General features: G+C 46.9%; 1 protein-coding gene across 1 annotated transcript in view; it reads left to right on the top strand.

Annotated features, from left to right (window-relative positions):
- Positions 1–24,553, top strand: part of GALNT16 (UDP-N-acetyl-alpha-D-galactosamine:polypeptide N-acetylgalactosaminyltransferase 16) — a 158,533-nt gene extending 133,980 nt beyond the window's left edge. Inside the window, exons 7-15 of the mRNA XM_006884747.1 lie at positions 1,275–1,362; positions 3,858–3,942; positions 4,237–4,340; positions 8,221–8,347; positions 10,494–10,586; positions 14,219–14,302; positions 17,691–17,832; positions 18,560–18,676; positions 24,077–24,553. Coding sequence (XP_006884809.1) covers positions 1,275–1,362; positions 3,858–3,942; positions 4,237–4,340; positions 8,221–8,347; positions 10,494–10,586; positions 14,219–14,302; positions 17,691–17,832; positions 18,560–18,676; positions 24,077–24,214 — 978 coding nt within the window. The 3' untranslated portion in view covers positions 24,215–24,553. The remainder of the gene's footprint in view (positions 1–1,274; positions 1,363–3,857; positions 3,943–4,236; positions 4,341–8,220; positions 8,348–10,493; positions 10,587–14,218; positions 14,303–17,690; positions 17,833–18,559; positions 18,677–24,076) is intronic.
- Positions 24,554–26,030: the final 1,477 nt, after the last annotated feature.

Here is a 26,030-nt window from a genome sequence, read left to right as displayed (position 1 = left end):
AAAAATTCTCTACAAAGTGGTCTCTGACCATCAGCCACCTCTTTCCTCTGAGCTTTTCTTGGCCTGAGAGGGTGTATGAGCTGAGGAAGAGCTGAATTCCAAGTTTTACGCATGAAAACTTAGCCATTAGAGTAGGAAAAGAGAAGAGACTATTCTGTAATTGTCCATGGTTGTGGGAGAGAGAAGAGAAGACTGATGAGAAGGAGATTAAGTTTTGCGTTATGATAGAGGTGAAGAAGGTAAAACTTTTTCTTACATGCTTTGGGCGTGTTGTCAGAAAGGCCAGTCCTTGGAAAAAAGCATCACGCTTGGAAAGGTAGACGGTCAGCAAAAGGGAGGAAGACCCTCAACAAAATGAATTGGCACAAAAATGGGCTTGGACATGGCAGAAATTGTGAAGATGGCTCAGGATCAGGCAGGGTTCAGATCTGGTTTTAATAGGTTCACTGAGTCATACTCAACTTGACTGTACCTAAAAACAAAATATGACATATAAAACATACACGCTCAAAAAGCTCTCTGTGAAATAGACATTACCTATGGCTGTTGTGTGAATTTCAGCTCATAAAGAACAGAGCAAAAGTGCCCAATCAGGTTGCCAAGGCTGTCAAGCTTAATAGGAGCAGATTCTATGCTCTGGAGCAACCGAGGGATTCAAACCTCCAACCATTTAGTTAGCAATCCAGCACTTAATCCACTGTGCCACTCATTAATATTGCAGAGCTGCATTTGTGTCCCTGGGAAGTTATATAGGGAAAACCAAGTGTGACTCTGAGGTGGTGTGTCATGAGAGCAATGACGCGGGAGTAATATGAGGACCTCAAGGTCCTTATCCTCAAGCTGCTGGTGGGTGGTCCAGTTGGGGAGACATAACCCACGTTTGTAGAAAGATCAATGTCCATCAAGAAAACAACAGTTGAAAGAAGCAACAGATACATGATCTCAGGCAGCACATGCCTACACTACGATTGTGAGAGCCTTTTAAAGGAGGGAGGAATCCCTTCGGCCTGTAGCAGTCAAGAAGGGCTTCCCTAAGAAGGTGACGTCCCAGCAGGGCTCACAATCATATGAAAGCATAAGGCTAGGGGAGCACGTGTGCCCATGGATCCAGGTGGGAGCCTGTTTATGGTGATGCAGGACCGCACCTGGGAGCCTGCCCGGGTTCTGGATCTGCCCTAGGCATAGCCTACAAGACCTTCCTCAGGAGGGTGGCTGGACCTTTTCATTCTCCTGAAAGTCCCTGGCCTCACACCCTCTTCTGTCTCCTCTCCTAGGATCATACCCGAGTGGTGAGTCCCATCATTGATGTCATCAGTCTGGATAATTTTGCCTACCTCGCGGCGTCTGCTGACCTTCGAGGAGGTGGGTCCTGCTCCCTGGGGAGGGTCTCTAGACCTGAAGAGAGAAAGGTGAGGGCAGGCAAAGGCCCTGGCTTGGTATTCTTTTGTCCCAACTGTGCCAGAGAGCACTATGGACCCCTTACTACCAAGGAGACAATGGAGAGTTGGTAGAGCTTCCTAGTGGGGACAAATAGCTAAAACAGGCAGTTCTAGGTTCCCGATACCATCGGTCCTTGTCCCAGCGTAGACACATCCTTCCCATATGCTGCCGACTCAGCAACCAGGGCTGTAATTCCCACAGAAGAGCATGTCACAGATGCTTTAGGGATTGGAGATGGGGATCATCAGCCTTATATCTCCTGACATTCGTTCCTAGAATGTACACCTGGGAAAGGTGGAGACCTATGCAGTCTAATACTGTAGCTATTAGCCAGGTTTGAAGAGTCAATAATGGTTTAGTGGTAGAATTCTCACCTTCTACACAGGAAACCTCAGTTCAATTCCTAGTAAATATACTTCATGCCCTACTACCACTAATCTGTCAGTGGAGGTTTGTGTGTTACCATGATGCTGAACAGGTTTTAGCAGCACTTCTAGGCTAAGACTAGAAAGAAAAGCCCAATGATCTGCTTTCAAAATTCAGTAAGTAAGATCGCTGTGGACCATAGTAGTAAATCAGCAATCTATCATGCCATGCACAGGAACCACCAGGTGGAGTTTTCATTCTACCTCCTGGGTTCCTAACAACAAGAAGCTTTTATTAATGACAGTTAGCTGTTCAGGTGAAAGAATGTAAGAGATCTCATCAAGAGTTTTTCTATTGATTACATGTTAAAATGATAGATAAATGTGCTGGATTTAAATATGTTATTAGAATTATTTCTATGTGCGCTTTTTACTTTTTTTTTAATGTGGATACTAGAAAATTTAAAATTACATATGTGGATCATGTCCATATTACTTTTGGAATGCTCTATTCTAGACAGAGTTCATGGAGTTTCCAGAGGCATGTGTCGATAGTTATAGAAAGGCGTCAGGTCTTCTGTTCAGAGGGTCACTATGAGTCATGCTCAACTCGACGGCAGTCACCACCACCACCAATTCTAGACACACCAGAGCTGCACTGTCCCGTAAAGTGAACAATAGCAATATTTTAGTATTTAAATCCTTTAAAATGAAATTCACTTAACATTATCATCCTTTGGTCGTACTGTTGCTGTGTGCCATTGTTTCGTAACTGACTCGTAGCTGACTATTTACTGGGTTTTCAGAGGCTGTCAATTGCAGGGAGGAAGTTGCCTCTCTTTCTCCTGCAGCGCATCTGATGGATTCGAACCACATGCCTTAAGTTGACAGTACAACTTCTTACCACAACATCATTCTAGTCACATTCAAATGCTCAATAGTTAAATAAAGTTGTTGCTCAGCTGATAGTGACCCCATGTGATAAAGTACTGTTGTTGTTTGCCATCAAGTTGGAACTGACCTGGAACTGATTCTCCAGTGGGTTTTCAGGGGCAGTAAACTTCATGAGAGGGGATTGCCTGTCCTTTTCCCACAGATTCGAATCTCAGGTGGATTCGAACCATGTGCTTTTGGGATTGCAGTGCAGCTTCTTAACCATTAGGCCACCAGAGTTCTCAACACATTAGAGTATTGTTGTTATGTGCCATCAAGTCATCTGCAACTACCCTATGTACAACAGCTCTGAATCCTGCCCTATCTTGATAGAGTTCTGGTTGCATTCAAATGCTCAGTACTTAGATAGAATTATTGTTGTTTCTTGACCTCCAGTGACTCCACATTTTATAGTAGAAATGCCCCTGGCCCTCAGAGCTGCTCGGTGGGTTCAAACAGTCAACCTTATAGTCCCAGCTGAGTGCATAAACATCAAGCCACCAGGGCACCTTACTAAATGAAGTTGGGGGCTTACCATATTAGACAGCACAGATAAAGAACAGTTACATCACTGCAGAGAGCTCTCTTAGAAAGTGCTGAGAGCTGTTGGGCAATGTAGGTTTCCCACTTGGGGGCTGGATTTCTGACGAATTGACACAGGCTTTATTAGATCCTTTGTGTGGGAATCTAAAGGGAGCCAGGCATTTCCTCTTTGGGAAACCACCTCAGAACCTTTGCCCCTGATAATCTCTTGACCTAGATTTCCATTCCCCAGGTCTTCATGGATCCATCCTTTGTTCAAGTCTCTAAGTTCACCTTATCAGAGAGACTCTCTGGAATTACTCTTTCGAAAATAGCACAGACACCTCATACCTTTATTTTATTTATAAGCCTCTGGCTGACATTATCCATTTTATTTATCTCTCTTATTTCCATTCTGCCCCTTAGACTATAAACTCTTGTCTCATTCTGAAAAGGAGCATGACTGTGTGGAGAGCCTGGGGTTTTCCGTGAGCCAGAGCTCTGATCAGAAGAGACTGAGGGGTGTAGGGTGAGCAGAGTTCACAACCTCTTGTGGATCTGCCCTGTGCCCCACTCTCAACCTGCTCTGTCCCTTAGGATTTGACTGGAGCCTCCATTTCAAGTGGGAGCAGATCCCTCTTGAGCAGAAGATAATCCGGACTGACCCCACCAGGCCCATAAGGTCAGGGCTGCGGCGGCGGCTTCCTTCCCTGGGTCAGAGGCCTGGGTGGTTGGTTCCGGGGGCTCCTGGAGGGACACGGTCTAAGAGCCAACTCTGTTCTGGGCCATGAGCCCTGTTTCCAGGGACAGAGCCACGGGGACAGTTCACAGGGGTCAGGGAGCTCACCAGGTGTCCCTCCCTATAGACTCTGCAAGCAGGGGATTCTGGGGGAAATGACTTTGGGCCATGGGGCTGTGGAAAAGGGTTCCTACTTTTAAGGAACCAAACATGGTCTCATTCCTCTCCTGCTCCCAGGACACCTGTCATAGCAGGAGGAATCTTCGTGATCGACAAGTCCTGGTTTAACCACTTGGGAAAATATGACGCCCAGATGGACATCTGGGGAGGAGAAAATTTTGGTAAGTTGGGAATCTTTTTAAAACTCTATTTTCATTTGAAAGTGAAAAGCACTCGCCTCCAAGGGTTGCTGGTGGGGATATGGTTCAATCGAGTGTGTGTGTCAGCCAGGGTACCGGCAGGAGACAAACTGCACCCCCAACATGGCCACTTTGTGTTCACACTGAAGGGGCAGGGAGAGGGAACCACAGGGGATCATATGGAGTAGTGGGTGGGACTGGTCAAGTAGGTCAATGTGAGCTGTGTAGAGAGGGTTCCTTACAGGAGAGAGCAAGGACAGTCAGCCCGTGACACCCCGGGGGAGGGTACCAGGTAGATAGATACCCTTACTCTCCTACCTACTGTGATTTCCTGCTGTCTCTCCTATTGGCCGAACCAGTCAGGGCACTCAGCAACCACCCAGGTTGACAGAGGAGGAGGCAGAAGAAACCTGGAAGGGGCTTTTCTGGCTTATAAAATACCAAAGCCTCTTCCTTGGAGGCAAGGATTCTGAGGCTCCATCTAACTTATTTTGGACATGTTGTGAGGAAAGACCGGTCCTTGGAGAGGGACATCATGCTTGGGAGGGTGGAGGGACAGCGCAGGAGAGGAAGGCCCTCTATGAGGTGGATTGATTCAGTGACTGGGATAATTGGGATGGGAGTGTCAGAGACAGTGCGATTGGCACAGGACAGAGCGGAGTTTAGGGCTGTTGTACATAGGGTTGCTATGAGTCGCAGGTCGCTATGAGTCGCAGGCGACTCAACAGCACATAACAACAACAGCAACTTCTCATTTCTGCATTGGACTGAGCCTTTTCTCATAGCTTCCTTATCTAATCTGCCCAGGTTACTTGTGAAGGATGTAGGGCTGATCTTATCTCACCCATTTGGCAGATGGGCAAACAGTATCAGTTGGAAAACCCATGTTTTTAACAGGTGTCTGGAGCTCCTTACCAGAACTACTCCAGTATGTGAGTTGTTATCAGAATCAAATTTTATATTAATGAGCAGGTTTTGGGGATCAAACTGTTTTTGGCTGCTAACCCAAAGGTCCGTGGTTCAAACCTACTAGCCGCTTCATGAATGAAAGCTGTGACATTCTGCTTCTTTCAATATTTCCAGCCTTGGAAACCCTATGAGAAGTTCTCCTCTGTCCTACAGGGTCACTGGGAATTGAAATTGACCCCATAGCAGTGGGGTTTTGTGATCAGGAAATAGATAAACAGTGGAACAGAACTTAGTCCTGATCCTAAATCTCAGCCACCCGTGGTAGAAACAGGACTGGAGTTTCTGCTTTGTAACTTAACTCTTGGAGGCAGTTTCCAGGCAGGCTTTTGGAAGTGAAAATCCTGGGAACTGGGGTGCAGTGACCCTGCCATTCCCAACCCTCCTCAAGTGCTTTGGGCCTCAGTGACCTCCTTTGTGTCCCCTTCTCAGCCTGAAGAGAACTTTGACAAAGACAGTTTCCTGTAAAGACTTGCATCTGCCTCACTGCCTCCAGAGGCCTTTTCTCTACGATGCTGGGCCTGACGGGAAGCAGAATGATCAAATAGCTAACTCCAAACCCTGCCTGAGGCAAGAGCTTCGTGGTTGGGAGACTTGAAAGGTGAACTGTGGAACAGTTCTGGGAAAGGTTTTGTTTCTTAGAAGAAATTCAAAGGAATTTCTGGGCTAGCTGCAACACTCAGACTTTCTCAGCTGCTGGGACCGTTGTGAGGCTTGAGACTCCCACCACTGGTGGGTTTGAGCCTTTCATTTTATTCCTTTGTTGAAGAAAAGGAGATACCCACACAAAGATACTTTCCTGTGTACCCCAAGAGATCTAAACACAGGAGCCCAGAAGCTACCCTGACTAGGAGGGGTGACAAATGTGAAAACTTTAGTCTTATATCAGTAAGTCTTAGGTCAATAATCAAATAATCAAGGATTATTTTTCTTAATTGAGGTAAAATTCACATAACAGTAATCATCTTACATTGTACAATTCAATTGCATTTAGTACTTTCGTATTGTTGGGCAATCAACCATCTCTATTTCCAAAGCATTTTCATCACCTGCAAAAGAAAACTCTAGTTCATGTAAACTCCCTGTACCCGACCGTCCCTGACAACCACCGATCTGCCTTCTGTCTCCATGGATTTTCCTATTCTGGGTGCTTTTCTATAAATGGAGTCACATGATGTGATCTTTTGTGTCTGGCTTCTTTTTACTCAGCATAATGTTTTCAAGGATCAGCCACATTGTAGGACGTCAGTGCCTCAGTCCTTCTTATGGCTGGATAATTCCATTGTATGTATACGCCACAGTCTCTTCATACATTCGTCAGTTGATGGACTGCTGAGCTCTTTCCACCCTTTGACTAACGTGAATAGGGCCGCCATGAATAGTCACATATAAGCGTTTGTTTGCGTACTTGTTTTCAGATTCTTTGGTTTCTATACTTAAGAATGGAATTGTTGGGTCAGGTGGTGATTTTAACTTTTCCCCAGTGGCCACACTATTTTATATCCTCACCAGCAGTGTATGAGGGCTCTACTTTCCCCACATCCTCTCCAATAATTCTCATTTTCTACTTATATTTTTTTTAAATTGTAGCCATCTTTATGAGTTTGAAGTGGTATCTCATTTTGGTTTTGATTTGCATTTCTTTGATGTAAATGGCTAATCATGTTAAGTATCTTTTCACGTGTTTGCTAGCCATCTGTATATCTTCGTTGAAGAAGATGTCTGTTCAAATTCTTTGCCAATTCTTAATTAAGTTTTGGAATATTTTTTTTTTGGTCTTTAAGCATCATTTTAAGACATAGATCACATCACTCTACTACTTAACATTTTTGAGGACTCTCATATCACTGAGAACACATGTCAAAGTCTTTCTACTAGCCACCAGGTGAAACTCATGTGAAACTATTCCCCCCACTGAGCACAGGGGACCCTGCACTTGCCTTGCTTACAGGGCATTGCACCCATGGGTGGGCATCCTCACATCCCCCTTTGCTTCTCGCTGGGATAGCTGTGATTGGCTCTGCCAGGTAAGAGCCCCAAGGCCTGGCCAGGACATGTGTGCCTGAAGCTAGAAGAAAACTGGGACAGTGACAGACAGACCAAGGCCAGAACTCAGGAGAGAATGGTCTTTGTTTAAAATTTAAGAACAAACACCAATAACTAGCAAAGATTGGGGAAGGGGGGTCTTTTAAAGTTACAGAGTGTGTTCTTGCCAGCAATGGTGACTGGTGGATGGAGAGCCAAGTGGCTAACTTGTAATGACCCTTTCTGGGAAGCAGAATGGCCGCTTCTTGCATCTCCTGACACGACAAGGGACACAGGGTCTGTCAGAGCTCTTTCAGCTCCACCACCAAAGGAAACATGTCTTAAGAGGACAAGCAGGTAGCCTATAAAGGGAGACCACGTAGGCCAAGAGGAGAGGCCCGGGGCCAGGCAGAGAGGCCAGCTGGAGCAGCCTATGGCTAGAGTGGTGGCTGGCTTTTTAACCAGGGCCTAGCTAGACTCTCAGAGTTGGTTGACAAGCAGCTGTATCCTCCTTAGCTCCCATCTGGCAGTCCTCTGGGCAGAGACTAGGGATGACACCACTGTTTGGCTCAGTTTTTCTTTAACTCAAGGTCCCGAGGTTCTTTTGGAGCTTTTTTCACTGCTCTCCTAGGGCTCAGATATGGGAAGTTGGGGGGTGAAGGACACGTCACGCACACATACAAGGGTGAGCAGTCAGTCAACCACTCCTACAAGGGATGAGTGTACCGCATGTAAACAGGTTCAGGAGCTCCAATCCCACCATGTCTCCAGTGAGATACCCAAGAAAGGAGAAACCCACCTCTTCCTTCTTTTACTCGGTGTGACTTGCCAAGGGGCCTCTTCCCCTCCTGACAGCTGCCATCTCCTGCAGAACTCTCCTTCAGGGTGTGGATGTGCGGTGGGAGCTTGGAGATCGTCCCCTGCAGCCGGGTGGGCCACGTCTTCAGGAAGCGGCACCCCTACAACTTCCCCGAGGGCAATGCCCTCACCTACATCAGGTAGGTGCCAGCTCAAAGAGCCCTGGATGTGACACCAGGACCCCTACGTTTCCACCCCAGCTCTGCCAGTTACTGACCACGAGACTCTGGGCAGCCACTCTCCTTCTAGGCCTTGATTTCCCAGGTCTACACATTCTGGAATTCTAGGGTAGAAAGATGAAGATGAAAATATTGCCACTAAGTCCCGCTTGAGGGGCTTGGGAAACTGGCTAAATTAATCACTATCTTCCACTCATTGAGACCCATCTAAATACCAGTCATGGATGCTAGTGTCCCAGCCCTGACTTGGCCAAGCATTCACTTACCCAGAGGGATATTGATCCCTCTGTCTCAAAGAGAAGTGGGAAGGTCTTGACAAAGCACCCCAAGGTCCATTGTCCTGCTGGACGTGGAAAGGGTGGGTGGGAGGAGTTGTTGTGGGCCTCCCGTTCTCATGGGCATGATCTTGAACTTGCCTCATCCCATCCTTTGTGAAGAATGTAGGGCTGTGTTGAGCAGCTGCCACCTGGCATCCGGCTAAGTGGCTGGCTGTTTTGTTTGGCTTCACCTTGTAGCCCATTTTTATGGGTTTTATAATTATAAAAGTATCACATGCGTACTGTAAAAACTAACTCAGTAAGGATGTAAGTTAGGTGTATCTTGTTGTTGGTAGGTGCTGTCAGATTGATTCCCCCTCAGAGCCCCACAGAGCAAAACAGTGCCCAGCCGTGCACAGGCCATACAATCCTAGTTGTGCTTGTCGGCTCCCGTTGGGCAGCCACTGTGTGAGCTCATCTCATTGAGGGGCTTCCTCTTTGCCTGTATGTATTATGTATATTAAAACAAAAAACCACAAATAAACCCCTAACACTCATTGCTGTTGAGTTGAAACCAAATCATAGTTGACTCCTCAGGGAGTTTTCAAGAGGTTGTAAATTGCATGAGAGGAGATTGCCCGTTTTTCTCCCTCAAAGTAACTGATAGATTCAAAGTCCACCAAAGGTCGAGGAGGCACCTCCTATGAATTAATAGCAACTCCCTACAGACTCTGCCACCAGAGCTCCCTCTTTTGCATGTGTACACACACACTCACACACACACACACACACACACACACACACATCTGGATCTCTATTTTTACTCCGTCTGCTTTATTGAGAGAAAAATGTGGATGCCTTTTTTTAATCTATCTTTATCCCCAACATAAGGAGTCCTTTGTTGTTCTGCCCATCAGAACACTGGCAGTAGTTCAAATTCACCAGGCATTCCATGAGATAATGATAATAGTTTCCCCCTGTAGAGATTTGCAGCCTCAGAAACCGGATGGAGGCTGCAGTGAGTCAGAATGGGCTTGACCGCAGCAGTGAGTCTCCCTAGGTATCCTGGTTGTCTCCAGAAGTAACTAGTGTAAATTGATTTCTGTCAATCATGAAAAGATTGTCGTTTCAGTTTCATATATATTTTACAGGAGACACACAGACTATGACAGGTTTGTGTAGGCTTTTTTAAAATTTTATTGTATTTTTTATTTTTTAAAATTTTTATTTTTGTGTGAGTGTACCGTCAAAACAGATCTGACTGGTATAGGAGGAGATTGTCCCTCCTTCCCCGGCAGAACATCTGGTGGATTCAAACCATGTGCCTCTGGGATTATAATTGTAGCTCCTTGCCACTAGGCCACCAGAGCTCCCCTTGTGTAGGCTTGTATATAAGTGAGGTTTTACTGTATGTTTTTTTTTTCAGAACATGCTTCCTTTACATCCGATGCCATATGTCCTTCCATGCCTGTGCATATTAACTATTACATTCTTTATCAGGGCTGTATAGTATTCCACTATGTGTTAATTACTGTCCTGCTGATGGGCATTTATGTAGTGCCAATGTTTTGCTAGATAAAGATTCTTTTACATGCACTTGTGTGTGGTTATTTTCTTGGAGTAGATTCCTAAAAGTAGAAAGCAAAGCATATGCATACCTACAAAGTTGGTGAGTTAGACAATGTCCTCCAAAGATGCTGTACTAATTTATATCACTGCAAGCCAGTAGAGGTTTTGCACACACTTGTGAGATTCTTTTGTACAGCATAGAGCAAATCTTGGAGCTAATTTTAATCCTGGACTACCTGGTGACTTTATTTTTTCTTTTCTTCTCTCTCCTCTCCTTTTAGGAATACGAAGCGCACTGCAGAGGTGTGGATGGATGAATACAAACAATACTATTACGAGGCCCGGCCCTCAGCCATTGGGAAGGCATTTGGCAGGTGGGCTCCCTCCTGCTCCCCTATTGGCGTCCTCCCACTCATGTGAACACCTTAGCAAAATACAGAGAAGGATGTCTGTCTGGGGATCACTCTCAGCCTCTTTGTGACTACATTTCCACTATAATGAGATATTCTGGGTCTTGGTGTGATACATAATGTAGAAACAAGACCCTCGTCCTTGAGGGGCATATAACCTCAGAGGGAAGATGAAGGCAGAGGTTCCCTGATGAAAGATTTGCACAATAACTGTAGGATTTTTTAGAGAGAGATTGGCTTCAGGAAACCCTTGAGGTTTTGCCTCCACCCCTGTTGATCAGAATTTGTGATCTGTTAGCTGGTTTTCTTTTCATGGATTACAACCTATTTAACCATTTCTAGAATGATTATAGATTATGAAAGTAATTTAGTGTGTCATGACCACCACTCTAAAAAGAGAAAAATAGAACACTGTAGATTAGATTAGTAAAGTATAGATATATGCACACCTATGTTTATTGCTGCATTGTTCACAGTAGCAAAGAAACAACCAATGTGCCCATCGACAAATGGATAGAGAAGCTGTAGTATATTCACACAATGGAATATTATGCAGCACTGAAAAACATGGAACTAATAAAATATTATACAAAATGGGTAACCCTAGAGGACATTATACTGTGTGAAATATCTCAGTCACAAAAGGATAAATATTGCATAATGTGACTGTTATAAAACAGAACTGACATGAGAGTTGGGGGGAAATTAAGAAAAGAAAGGATAAATAATGTGTACTGCATTGAAACATATGAGGAAAAGAACTGTTTAAAAGGAATATATTATTAGGTATTATTTGCATGACAACAGTCCAGAATAAGAGCTGCATGTCAAAGTGGATTGGGGAGGGAGAGGAGGAAATTGTGCAACAATGAAAGAATTTTTTTTTTCAAAGAGAAAAGCAAACTAATGGGGTAGGGAGGGAGGAAAATGTGCAACAATGAATGAATGGAAATCCAGGTTCTCTAAAAACTTTCATTAAAATCTCAATTAAAATAAAAAATTTTAAAAGATCAGAATAGAAATTTATATTCTTTTTTGGTCATTAGAAGAGGCCATGGCACCAGGGATATCATTGCTGATGTCAGATGGATCCTGGCTGAAAGTAAGGAATACCAGAAGAATGTCTATTTGTGCATTATTTTCTTTGCAAAGGCATTTGACTGAGTGGATCATGACAAGTTGTGGCTGATATTGAAAAGAATGGGAGCCTCAGAGCACTTAATTGTGTTTGTGCAGAACCTATACCTGGACAAGGAGGCTGTTGTGTAAACAAAACAGGGAAGATTGAATGGTTTACAATTGAGAGGGGAGTGCATCAGGGTTGTATTCTCTCTCCATGCCTATTCAATCTGTATCCAAGAAACTGAACTCTATGAAGAGGAGTGTGGCATCAGGATTGGAGGGAGACTCATCAATGACCTGCGTTATGCTGTTGACACAACCTTGCTCGCTGAAAGTGAGGAGCGCTTGAAGCACTTGTTGCAGAAGATCAAGGAATGCAGCCTTCACTACGGATTGCATCTCTGTACCAGGAAAACAAAGATTCTTAGCACTGGACCAATAGGCAGTGTCATGATGAATGAAGAGGAGATTGAAACTGTCAACAGCTTCATTTTGCCTGGATAAGCAATCAACACCCTTGGTGGCAGCAGTCAGGAAATTAGGAGGGGCTATTCCTTGGAGAAGGTCATAATGCTGGGAAGGGTGGAGGGTTGGTGAAGGAGAGGAAGACCCTTAACTAGGTGGATTGACAAGGTGACTGCTGCAGTGGGCTCTCAGAAATGTGAGGATGGTGAAGGATAGGGCTCATAGGGTCGCTATGAGTTGTATTCACTCAATAGCACCTAACAATAATATATGTGTGTACCTAAGTATGAATGTGGTATTTAATAGATCACAATGAAGATGTATTTCTTTTTCACTTAAGATTGTAGTAAAAAAAGTTGAGAAACATTATTAATGATTGTAAATTAATCTTCCTCTATTTATGTCCATCCCTTTTTATAAGAAGATTACTGAGTATTTCTTTTAGTGGGAATTAACAATTACCAAAACTCTACTAGTGCCAACTCCTATGCTAGTCTCACAAAAAAACTTTATGAGATGAGTGATCATGTGTCCAGTTTACAGGAGGAAAAACTGAGGCTCAAAGAAATGGTCATGTTGGTGAAGATGAGCGAGGTGAGGAAATGGGACAGCTTCTGTGCTGGTCCCAAGGATATCAGTTTCTTTTTTACAAAATTTCTGAAAACTTCCCCTTTATTGTTAGACCCATCCTACAAAGTAGAATGCAGGAAAGGAGTATTTCCAGTTCATTAAGATTCTGCTTTCTCTCTTTAAGAGGCAGTTTATGGCCCATTAACAAACAAGTGGATAGAAAAACTATGGTACATTTACACAATGGAATACTATGCAGCATTGAAATACAGTGAACTTGTGAAACATTACACAACATGGGAGAGCCTGGAGGACATTCTGCTGAGTGAAATATCTCAATCACAAATGAACATATAGTACATAACACCACTGTTATAAAATAGGACAAATATGGGGGGTTGGGGAAAGAGTGGATAGATAATGAACGCTGCATTAGAATAAATAGAGGAAGAACTATCTGAAAGGAATATAAGGTAGTGCATTATATGTATGAGAACAGTCTGGAAAAAAGATGCATTGTGAGGAGGGCTGGGGAAGAAGCTGGGAGAGGGGAGAAGAAAATATACACCAACTAAATAAAAAATAATAGATTTTTTAGATAACCAATCTGTGGTATGTTAAGAGGTGTCAATTCTCAATGGTAGGATTCTCACCTTCCACACAGGAGACCCTGGTTTGATTCCCAGCCGGTGTTCCTCATGTGCATCCATTATTCCACTTGTCATGGAGGTTTGTGTGTTGCTGTGATGTGGAAGAGGTTGCAGTAGAACTTTCAGACCAAGAGAGACTAGGAAGAAAGGCTTAGCAACTTCCTTCCAAAACTCAACCAGTAAAAGCCCTTTCAATCACGGTGATTCATTCAGTGGATCATGGGGATGGTGCACCATCAGGCAGCGTTTGGTTCTGTTGTGTATGAACTTGCCATGAATGGTAGCCAACTTCATGACAGCTAACAACTGAGACCCCCAAAGAGTCAGAAGCCAAAAGCAAAACACTATTCCTGTGGGCTCAGCTCATCCTGAAAGCCGATCTCTGAGCAGGACTTTGAGAACAAGAATGAAGAGTGGCCGTAAGACCTGGGGTAGGCTTGCAGTTCTGATAATAACATCGGGCAAGAGGCCGAGACCAGATGAGACAGGATCCTGGTCCTTAATTGTTGAGGCAAGTAGTTGAGGATGCCAACCTGCTGGAGTCTCTGGGCTGTTTCCTACCACGTGCCTGATGAGAGGTCTCTGCTTTCTTCTCTGGGACTTCCTCCCTGCTTCCTTTGTCGGAGGAATGCTGTTCCGTACTAATCGGATCTAATCTACAGGGCTCTGGCTTTCTCTCTCTTTAATGGTGGTCATGACCCACTAAATTGATTTCACAGCCCATCTGCGTTGTAGAAATGGTTAACTAGATTGTGCTCCAGGACAATCTTTCGTTGCCTTCTCCTACAGTGTGGCTACACGGATTGAGCAGCGGAAGAAGATGAACTGCAAGTCCTTCCGTTGGTACCTGGAGAACGTGTACCCGGAGCTCACGTGAGTGCAGCCTTCCCTCTGTTGTGTACTCCAGCCTGGTGGGGGGAGGAAGGGGGATCCGAGAGGAGCAGCATGGGCGAACCCCTCTACCCTTCACTGTCCCATCCCAGTTGGGCTCTTTGTGGTCTCTGGTGTCCACCTTCATGTGAAGGCTCTCAGCAGCTGAGAGGTCATTGAGAAGAGTTATAAATGAGTAGTGGTAAGAGCTGACTTAGTAAGAACTGAATCTTAAAGGTGGCATCGGACCTGATCCCTTAAGAAAGCATGACTGCGTATATAGCCGAGGCCACAGAAACATCTGTCCCCTTTGACCCAGTTCTCTTCCTCCTGGGAATTTATCCCCAGAAAATAAAGCAACCAAAGCAAAAAGCTATTGCCAAGTAGGTACTGACTGCAGCCGTTTGTGCTGCTGTGGTGGAAAGGAACAAAAAACCCCACCACAATTAAAAACAAAAAAACGTCTAATAATAGGGCTGAGTTCAATTACTCTCCATACATCAAGGTAAGCAAATGTTATGAAGCCATTAATATTATAATCACAAAGTCTGTGAAAAAACACAGGGAAATGTTTGCTCTGGTAAATGAGGAAGAAAAATGCAAGTGATGTGTTCACTTGGGTTGTCGTTACATATAAATACCTTATTTTTGTGCTCCCTTATTTTAAAATCTTTTTCCAGTGTCTCTATTATATCAACACAACACGTTTCCTTACCTCCTTCAGCTCTGAACCCCAATGCCCACTTCTCGTGGAGAATTTCCCTGACCTCTCACACCTGCAGCACCCCCGTCCTCCCCTCCCTGCCCTGCTCAATCGTTCTCTGCCATGTTTGCCACCATCTCTCATACTTGAGATCTGGCCGCTCCCCACACTTGACCATAAACTTCATGAGGGTGCAGGCTTTTGTCTGTTTTGTTTGCTGCTTTATCTCTAGCATCTAGACTGCACCTGCCACAGCCTAGGCACTCAATTCACTATTGACTGACTTCATTGCATAATCAATGTCTAAATAATGTCTTTGAAATTAGCATTCTTCCTGGGACAGCAGTCACCTTGGAGACCTAAGGTGTTTCCACTGCCGCTGACTTTCCCCCCAGGATGCTGCCATGGCTTTCCGGAATATTCTTCCTTTTCAGAGTTGCGTCCACAGCTCACATATCCTCAAAGGAAGCACATTTTGCCCTTCAAGGACAGACTTGAGTTTTGGATAGCAGCCATGGTTGTTAGTTTGAAGCCAAGTCCAGTGAATTAGTTAGATGATTAACCTAGATAATTGAATTCTGGGTACTAAATAATCTGTGACATGAAAGTCATAAGAATGAACTGACTCCAGGAGCAATTTCTAAGGAATTCCAAAATAGTTTTAGCAATGGCGACATCCTTGAAGAAAGTCAGCAGTCAGGATCGCCATACCTCCCTGGGCAATAGTTGTGGAGGGAGGAACGTTCATTTTTTAAAATGTAATAAATGAACATTTTCCAGAAGCATCTAGTTTGAAGGGGACAGTATTCATTTCCCTTAAAAGAAAGTTTTTTTTTTCTGTGCCACTAGTGCAAAATGAAGATAACATTTGGATGACGTCTCCTGACTCTAGCCAAGAAGGTAGAAACTAGGAGAGCGGGGAGCCTCTAGTTGTAGGGATATTACCTCATTACACCCCAGCCTCCCATATATACAGGGCCTCATAGAATCACGCAAGGATCAACAGGAAGGATTTTGTAATTATCAGAAACAGATGAATCACAAAACAGAAGAATAAAATCAGCTATGTTGAATGGAGACCATAAGTCACCTTCTGCTTGTTCTGTCACCATGTGAAAGCTAACAAAATGGTTTTTTGTTAATAAGATAAAAACCTCCCAGCTGGATTCTGTCAGTTGGCTCACCCTCAGCCAACTCAATCATGTGCTGCCTCCATTCGATTCTCAGGCTGAGGGGCCAGGAGTGGATCAGCTTATCTGTTAGAAAGGAGGTGTCTAGGCGCAAGTGATATTAACTTTCCTCTGAAAAGGAGACCCTGATAGCTGCCCATGCTGGCAGGTGGTCAGGGCAAGTCTCTGAGGAGGCTAAAGAAGGGCCTTTTGTTCCCAGGTATCCCCGCAGGCCTGCAGGCCTGCTTCTCAAGGGCAGTGTCCTGCAGCTGGCCTTAGTAGCTGTTATTGCTTTTGTTCAAACTGCCAGGAACAGTCGTACGGCTATGCATCGCACAAGCATGCCATGTCTGCGAGGGCGCCAATCACACAGTGGACTCTGCACTACATTGCACTATAGCTCCTGAAAGATGGCAGTAAACCCTCTCCTGCTAACAAAACCAGGATATTTTGTGAATTTTCTTCTTGGATGTAGAGTGTCTTGAGAAGGGGCACTGTGTCCTAGTCCTGCAGAGACATCATAAGGGCCAATGCTAGGCCTGTCTGGAGAAGCCCCATCAGGCTGGAAGCAGAGATAGACTCACGAGCTCCAAACAGCACTGCTCAGCCCAGCCTTGTCACGGAGCTGGGGAAGGGGGTGTCTTTATAGATTCCACTAACATTTATAAAGATAAGTGCCCTGCTTGCTGCTTCGTCTCGGAGAACCGTGCTCTGGGGAGGATGCAGTGAAGTGTTCAGAGATTGTTCTAAATCATCCTCCTTTCTTTCTCCTGTCTTCAGTTGCTTAATGCATTGGGCAAGCTGGTCAGACATTTGATATGGTGATCACTCACCAATGCTTATGGAGGAAATGGGCTCAGGCAGCAGCCTCAAGGCCAGATGCTACTCCTGTGGTGTCCGTGGGGTCACCTACCTGTGCCCCCCTGCATCCCTGGAGCAGCTGGGATGACCATCACCACCACCTTGCCCAGCTTCCTGACAAGGCTGTTTGGACCTCTTGGGTCTGCACAGGCCCAGTTGATTTCCTCCAGGAGGGCTGTTGTTAACCCTCATGATGTCCTGAAGGACTAATAATTGATACCCCTTCTTAGGACACTCAACTTCCAAGAAGAAAATTGTCAAACTATCCAGATTTTGTCAGTAGGAGAGAGTTTACTGCCAGACTCCAGGAATTATAATAAAAGGGAACTATAATAAATAGTCCCTGAGTGAAGAAGAGAGGATTACAGCACCCTCATTTAGGCCCCAGCCTCACCCAGGCTTTCCTCTTTCTGGACCAAGAACACATGTCTCTGCTTGAGCTCTGTACTCTGGAATCCTTGTGAGTCCCTGGGCCTGGCCTCAGGGAGCTGCTCAGAAGGCCCCGCCGACAACCCAGGCTGAGTCCTCCTGTGCTTCCACTGTCTGCTGCTGGCCCCAAGGCCACTTTCCATTGGGACCTTGGTACCACGGGAGCTGACTGGGAGGTTGTAGGGGGCAGTGGGCAGAGGACCACACTGACCACTGCCTTTTATCTTAGTGTCCCAGAGAAGGAAGTGCTCCCTGGCATCATAAAGCAGGGCGTCAATTGCTTAGAATCGCAGGGCCAGGACACAGCTGGAGACACTCTGCTCGGAATGGGAATCTGCAGAGGGTCTGCCAAGAAGCCCCCTGCAGCCCAGGTAAGTTGCTGAGGACTTCACAGGAGCACTGGGAGTGGAAGGAGCTGATGTCATTATTGCCCAAGAGTGGGGTGAGGGGCTTCCCTCTGTTCATTTTCATCTTTTCTGTCTACACTCCACAAACTCACCTTCCCAACGCCCTGAAAGCTGTGCCCTCTCACTTTATTACTCGAGTCTGTTCCTGTGACATCCTGTGTCCCCTTCTCAGCATGCCACATGGCCTCTTTCTGTACACCACCCTCTTCCTTTTTGAAGAGATAGAAACGTCTACACAGCACCCTGCTCTCTGCTGAGCTGCAGCTTGTGCACTAGGCTGCATGGCCTTCGGGCAGTGGTGTCATGTGTGCACACAGCAGCAACATACGAGTGTCTGAGTCATGTCAGAGCCAGAGTGGGTGATGGAGACCCCCAGCCTTCTCCAGATCCCTAGCTCTCCTGGTCTCATGTCCTGTCTTCTCCCCACCCTCCCCTATCCATTGGTACCTCTTTGGTTGCCCCCTGGCCAGCTCCCACTGGGCTCAAGCTCAGCCTCTATTACCCCACGATATTTTATTATTAAAAATTTCAAACAGGTGGAAGTGTTATAGAGTGAACATCCATCCACTCCCCCCGGGGCTTCTACCGCACTGTGCAGTGTGCTGTATTTGCTTTATCCCGTTATCTGTCAGGTCATCTCTCCACAGCTGACTTGAGTCTGTGACCCAGGCTTTCTGCCCCTGTCTTGTAGGAGTGGCTGTTCAGTGACCATCTCATCCAGCAGCAGGGGAAGTGCCTGGCTGCTGCCTTCCCCTCCCCTGGGGCCCTGGTGGCGCTGCAAGTGTGCAACCCAAAAGAAGGAAGTCAGGTAAGGCTCTACTCTGATGGAAGGGACATCGCATGACTGGCCTCTGAGGACAGGCCAGCCAGCACCCTTGGGGCTAGACATATAGACTCTGATAGCTTTCCCGAGACTGTCTGCGGGGGCCTAAGTCAACAGCCTTTGCTGGTTTTTGTTTCATATAGTCAGTTCTCGGTCATGGTAACCCCATGTGTGTAGAGCTGTGCTCCATGGGGGGTTCACAGACTCATTCTGCAAAGAGCTGGACAGACAGGCTTTTCTTCTGAGGTACTTCTGGGTAGACATGCATCCCACCTCTGAGTTAGCAGTTGAGCACATTAACCTGTGCTAAGGTTTACATCAATTATCTCTTTTTATCCTCCCAGCAATCTAGTTACATTGCTCCTAGCCATATTCTCTTTTTATAGGTGAATAAACTGAGGCTCACAGAGGGTCGCTATGAGTCATAGTCGATTCAATGGCACATAACAACAACATCAACAATCTGAGGTTCGCTGAACTTATGAAATGCATATTGGATCCCACAGCTGCTAACAAGTAGAGCTGGAATTTGAACTCCTAAGCCCACAGTCATAACCTAGGACATAACAGATGCTCAGTAAGCATTTCTTGGTGGATGAACTCCATGGAGACTGGATACAGTGATTTCTAAGCAGCTGGAACTAGCCTCGGGCAAACTCTGCCTTTTCCACTTGTCAAACACTTAACCCAGGCTGTCCCCGTTAATTCTGTCAATTGAAGAGGAGACTGAGGCTCAGAGAGATGAAATCATTTGCTCAGTCACACAGCCAGCAGTGACAGGGTGGGAACCAGAACCACTCCCTGCCTGACCCCTGTCTTCAAAGCTGGTCCAGCAACTTCTAAAACTAGCTGCTCTCTCCTCCACTGTCAGAGGGCTTCCTTGCGGCCCAGGAAAGGGACAGGAAGAGGAGCCTGCTCCAGCCTTCTTTGTTCGCCTTCCTGGTGGCCTCCCTCCCTATGCCTGACCCTGCCCAGACTGTGGGTCTGTTCTGGGTGAAGGAAATGCTGGCCCTCTAATTTGGCCCGCAGCATTTTCTCCCACCCCCTTTTCTATTTGCCTGGGTCAGCGCTCTCTTTAAGGATGACTGGAAGTTTGCTATTCCATACCAGAAAAGCAGCCAAACTCCCTCTTTTCTCCCCACGCCTACTTCTGCGTGTGTGTCTGTGTGTGTAAGAGCTTAGAGGGTGGTGGACCAGGGCCCCTGCTTGCTGGCCTGCAGGACCACTGACTTCTCAGGCTTTCTGACAGAGCATGTGCCTGCTCTGTCCACCCCCAGATGCTCATCCTCTGCCCCCTGCTCTGCTCACAGCCCCCCACCTTCCCTCAGAGAACCCACCCCTACCTCCTTGTTGAGGTCAAAGCTGAAAAGCTGAAAAGGCTTCCAGGGTGTCCTCTAGCCAACATTTCTCCTTCTGGGGCTGAAGCTTCCATGCTCTCCTCCATGCTAACCTAGCCTGTGAAGCTTCAGGAATTTTCCGTGGGCCATTCATTCGGCTCCTGAGAGTCCTCCCCGGCCCCACACGCTGACAGAGCAGTGCCCTCCTCCCAGGAGGACAGGCCGTGTAGTGCTCCATTTGCTGGGCGGATAGCTCCTAGAATCTAGGTCTCCCTTCATAGTCCTCCTTTGGCCCCATTTCCAAGGCCCTTGGGTTTCATGCACGTGAGAGGCTCTTGTAAACTGGGGCAGGTGTGAGGAAGTTCGTAGTTTGCCGCTCAGACCGCTGCCTCTGAGCTCAGTCTCCTCGCTGCCTGCCCTGCAAGGAACAGTAAGACGGGAGGCTGCCCTGGCCAGGCCCAGAACTGAGAGTCCAGAAGGGTCTGTGAAGCCCAGAGACTGCCCCTGCTGGCTTTGGTGGGAAATGAGAATCCTGCAATTTGGGGTGCAGTTCCTGATGACGAGGGGACTGATTGATTCACTCACTCATTCATCATACAATGAGTGTGCCTTGTCGGGGAGTGTGCAGGCTACACCAGTGTCAGGAACGGAGGAAGGACGTGGTCTAGTGATGAGGAAAGAGGAGGGGTAGTCATTATGTTACGGAGGGCTGAACACTCCCATTACAGGTGGCAGCAAGCAGGGAGCTCTGGGGGCCTAGTGGTGAGAAGCTGCGCTGCAACTCCAAAGACATGCGCTTTGAATCCGCCAGATGCTCTGCTGGAGAAAGCTGGGCAGTTGCCTCCCCAGCAGTCACTGCTCCACTGGAGGGACAGCTCTAAGTGGGTTCCAACTTGATGACACAGCAGCAAAGACAGCAAGGATCCCAGTGGAGGGCCTTGCAGCTCAGATAGAATGTTCAGCCAGACCTTGTGAGGGAGGACGTGGCCATACCCCACTTGGCAGTGCTTGGATTACAGAGCAGGGTCTGGAAGAATGGTAGGATACAGTAAGATCTTGTGGGGTCAGAGAGGCCTTCTTCAATTCGTTGCTCCCTGTGCTTTATGCAAGAACCTTGCTCTGTTGGGACCACAGACAGGCTCATCCTCAGCCTTCATCTCCCCCAGTTCCCATAGGGAGTCTCAGATCTACTGTCCCCAAAATTCCACCCTGTGTATCCCAAGTAGGTTCCTTTCTTCAGTGACCCCATGTCCACCCACAGATCTCGCCCAGGTCCCAGGAATACACAATGGTGTAGCTCTTCTAACTTCACCAAATGAACACATATCCTTCCCCTTCAAAAACCACTGGGCTCAATCCACATGTTTCTAGCATCTCTCATCTTTTATAGAGGACAGGGTGGGTACAGGAAGAAGAGAGATGGAAGGGAAACAAAGAATAAACCTGTCTGCATATTTATTCTTCCCTGATCCTTGAAATCTGTGCCTCAGGCTCTCTTCTCTTCCCCTAACTCTTCCACCAACATCCTACGCTCCATCTAAGTACTTTTAAGACATTCTGTAGAAACAACTCTTCTTCCTGTCAAACCTGGAGAAGGTGAGATGTCAAGAGGTGAAGACGTTGATCTGGGAGCCCCTTCATGACTCTCTGATGGGGAAACTCAGGCCTTCTCCCTACCACATGATCCCAGTTGACTTAAGTTTTCAATTTTGACTAAATGGTGACCAATTTCCACTAAAGGATAAAGAAAACTGCTCTCATGGTTATGGCCAAGTCAGATTTTTAGGGCTGCAGGGAAATGAAATCTTGCTTGAAGAAGCAGAAGATTCACCGGGGCCAGCCATCACAAACTCAAATGCCTATTTTGTTGTTGTTACATGCAGTTGAGTTAGAACTGACTCATAGCCAAGCCTCCAGTGCATTTTAAGAAGCTGTAAATCTCACAGGAGGAGATTGCCCATCTTTCCCCTGCAGAACAGCAGGCAGATTTGAACAGAGTGCCTTTGGGTTGGCAGTGTAACTCCTTAGCCACCAGAGCTCCCTTCCAATGCCTGTGGGGAGCTCAAAACTCACTGCTATCAAGTTAGAAAGGCCTTAGAGCTACCCCCTCAGTGGGTTTTCTGAAGCTATAAATCACATACATAGCCTTCAGTATGGACTGAGGCTCAATGTCAAGAAGACAAAAATTCTCACCACCGGACCAATTAGTAGCATCAGGATGGATGGCGAAGAGATTGAGAGTGTTCACAGCTTCAGTTTGCTCGGCTCCACGGTCAACACTCTCGGCACCAGTAGCCAGGAAATAAAAGTATTACGATGGGAAAGTCTGCGGTTAGGGACCTCTCTAAAGTACTCAAGAGCAACAGTGTCTCTCTGGAGACTAAAGTGCGCCTGATACAGGCCATGGTTTTTGCAATCACTTGTTATGCATCAGAGAGTTGGACAATGACTAGGGAGGATAGAAGGAGAATTGACGCCTTTGAGCTGTGGTGCTGGAGAAGAGTATTGAATGTACCATGGACTGCCAGGAAAACAAACAGATTCATCGTAGAGAGGATTAACCCAGGCTGCTCCTTGAAAGCAAGGATTCTGGGGCTTCGTCTGACATACTTTGGACATGTTGTAAGGAGAGACAGGTCTTTAGAGAGGGACATCATGCTGGGTAGAGTAGAGGGACAGCGCAGGAGGGGAAGACCCTCTATGAGGTGGATTGATTCAGTGACTCGGGTACTCGGGATGGGTGTGTCAGAGGCAATGAGATTGGCACAGGATAGAGCACGGTTTAAGGTTGTTGTACATAGGGTTGCTATGAGTTGCAAACAACTCGACGGCACATAACAACAACAACAACATAAATCACATGGAAGGAGACTGCCCGTTTCCCCCCCCTCAGAGCCGCTGGTGGATTCGTGCAGCCAGGGAGGTGCGACCTCTGGGTTAGCACTGTAACTCACTATAGACTGTACCACCCAAGCTCGTGGGTGAAAAGGACCGTATAGCAGCAAAGTACAGGACAGAAGCAGCTCTGATGAACCAGAGAGTGAGAATCCCAATCAGCCGACATAGGAAACTGGGCCCACTGCTTAATGAGAAGTTAGAAATGAAGATCTTCTGTGGGCACACACCAGGTTTTAAGTAAACATTGTGCACACAGGCCAGGAAGTCCCCAGGTAGTGCAAACCAGGTAACGTGCTCAGCTCCTAACCAATAAGCAGGTGATTGTGTCAACTCGGAGGCATCTTGGAGAAAAGGCGTGGTGCTCTACTTCTGGAAAAAACCAACCATTGAAATCCTTGTGAAGTCTAGGGTCATACCACACTGAGCCCACCTGATCTCATCGGAAAACCTTCATGAAGCAGAGTTCTACTCTGATATACATGGAGTCACCAAGTGCTGCAGTGAACTCAGTGGCACCTGACTGGGTGGGTGGGTGGTGACTGGGTGGCTGGGAAGCACAGGCCAAACAGAATTCGTCTCTGTGTTAGACTCGGTCCATGGGTCTCCTTTCACCTAGAGCGTTATTCACACCAGCTACAGAAGAACCTCATTGGGAGGGGCGGGGCTTAAGACAGGGACACAAAGTCTTAAAATATTTCTTATCATTAAAAAAAATTATTTAGAAAAACAATATGGGTGGGAACTGCTGGAGCAAGAGGGCACGAAGACCACCCAAGAGGGAGAATACTCCAGCAGCTTAGAGAGAAAGCATTTTTTTAAATTAAACATTTTTTTTTCTTCTCTTGGGTTTACTTCTCCTTTCTGTCAAGCCTCCAAGGTTGATTCTATTTGTGTAGAATCCATTTCTTATTTTTTACGGTCTTCGACCATAATTGGCCTTTTGTCACTGACCTATGGCACTCAGCAGAACCTGTTCTCATTCTATCCCTGTTGTGTAGTATTTCACAAATTCTTGTGAATTTAAGGGACACAAAGTCTTTTAAATGACAGGGATGTCTTCTAGGCAGATACAGGTAATTTACATATAGGCAAAATGAAGATACAAACATTGTGGTGATTTTAATCATTGTTTTATTCCATCTCCCCCTAGAAATGGAGGAGAAAAGGCTCTTTGATCCAGCAGTCAGTCAGCGGACTCTGCCTGGAGACGCAGCCTGCCCAGCTGGTGACCAACAAGTGTCAGGCGGACGCCCCAGCCCAGCAGTGGCAGCTGTTGCCGCACACATGACTGTAGCCCGAGGCCTCCTGTACCATTTGCATGAGACTTTGGGACCAGAAGAGGGTTAGGGTGGGGGAGTATAAAGCGGGCTGTCTCCATCTCCTCACATTTCTGCCTGAATCATCAGCAAACACCCCTTGCCGCCACACACGTTTCTCCGGAGGGTGTTTGGACCCAGGGTCACACCCTAATGCCCTCTCTGCCATCCGGCCTTTCCCTGGGAGAGGAGGTAGTCCGGAAGCTGGACTGTGGCTGGGCAGATGGTCCGGGCCCTTGTTCTCTCCTTTGCCCCTTTTGTGGGCCCACCCCTTGTTGGCTATGGGGAGCAAGGACAGAAGCCCACACGGGCCCAGCTGGGTTGTGGACTTCTCTTGAAAATGCCAAGCTGTGAGAGCCTAGAAGGGAGGCTGACAGCTGGGGACAGAAGAGGGGAGGAGAGGGGCAGCCTGCAGAGGCAGGTAAAGAGTAGGAAGGAGGTGACCTGTCCAAGAGATGCATTGTGCATGGGCTGAGGGGAGGGATAGGGTCCTGTGGTCAAAGGATGGGTAGCTTGCAGAAAACGTAGAAGAGCAGAAAAGCCTCCAAAGAGTAGGCTTCCTCCCTCGGAGCCAGTTTCTCTCTCCCCTGCTTCACCAGCCTCAGAACCCTGCTGCTGTAGGTCCTTGGACTTTTATCAGGAGGCTGCAGAGGGTCAACCTTAAGACATGGATCTCAAACAGATGCCACTTGTGTTTGCCTGTGTGTTAGGCCAAGACCTCTCCCTCAAGCCTTAATGATAAGCTGGTGCCCTGTCCTACCTCTTATCGGATGGGCAGCCCCCAAGTACCAGCTGTCACCTCCTCTTCATCCTTAGTATCTGCCCCCTCCCTTGTCAAAGGTCTTTGCTTCTATAAACACAGAATAATGGGGTGGCAGGAAGAACGGTATCTCCTTTCTGGGACATGAACAGCCCCCAAGTCATTAGTGGAGTCTTGAGGCGGAGCCTGGTCCTCATTCTCCAATCCCTGTTCTAGGAGCCCTGCCCTCCAAGTGGCAGCCATTGTTGTGGGCTGAGGGGCTGGGACTGGGGCAAACTACTGTTTCCCCTAAACAGTTCCTGGCTTCTTTTCTCCCTCCCCGGATGATCTTGTCTTGGAACTGCCCCTTCTGTGTTTCCTCCATCTCCTCCCTCCTTGGCTCAGGCACTGAGACCTTGGGCAAAAGGCTACTGGTATCAGGACTTCAATGGAAACCAACCTGGGACAGACACACCCAACCCCAGGAGCCCCTGTCTCTTAGGCCAGACAGAGATCCACAGACCCTTAGAAAGTTCACAGATTCTAGGGGGTCCAGGAATCTCTTGAAACTGTTAAAAAAAAAAAGCAGCATCCTGAGGAGAGGGTCCATGGCTTTTCCCTGCTTCTTAAAGAAGTCCCTGATCTCCCAAAGGGTTCTGCTCTGGATTGGAGCCACCGTCCACCTAAGCTCCTACCATCTATCTCCCTTCCTTGTTTGTCTGAACAGCCATCGTCCTGCCCACTCCATGAAGTCCTTGGACTGGGAACCAAGCTTCCCTTGTACAAAGCGCCCACCCTGGAGGGTTCTCCACTGCCCCCCTGCTCTCCCCAGTACTCTCTCAACAGTGCCCCTGTGCCTCAGTGTGTGCATCCCCCAAACTCTGCCAATGTGGGGTCCTTAACCCTAATGGCTGCACATCTCCATGGACTTTGGGTCGAGTTCACCTGGAACACCTCCCGCTGCAGCTTAGGACAGAACTGAGGGGAGGAGATGGCTGTGCCCTGAGGATTGATTCAAAGGCCTGAGACGCCCTTGGGCAAATGGAGAG

The sequence above is a fragment of the Elephantulus edwardii genome, unplaced genomic scaffold, assembly GCF_000299155.1.
Source record: "Elephantulus edwardii isolate Elephantulus edwardi_28Jun2011 unplaced genomic scaffold, EleEdw1.0 scaffold00037, whole genome shotgun sequence".
NCBI classification, from domain to species: domain Eukaryota; kingdom Metazoa; phylum Chordata; class Mammalia; order Macroscelidea; family Macroscelididae; genus Elephantulus; species Elephantulus edwardii.
The sequence above is the reverse complement of the archived record's forward strand: the minus strand, read 5'-3'. Positions and strand labels throughout refer to the sequence as shown.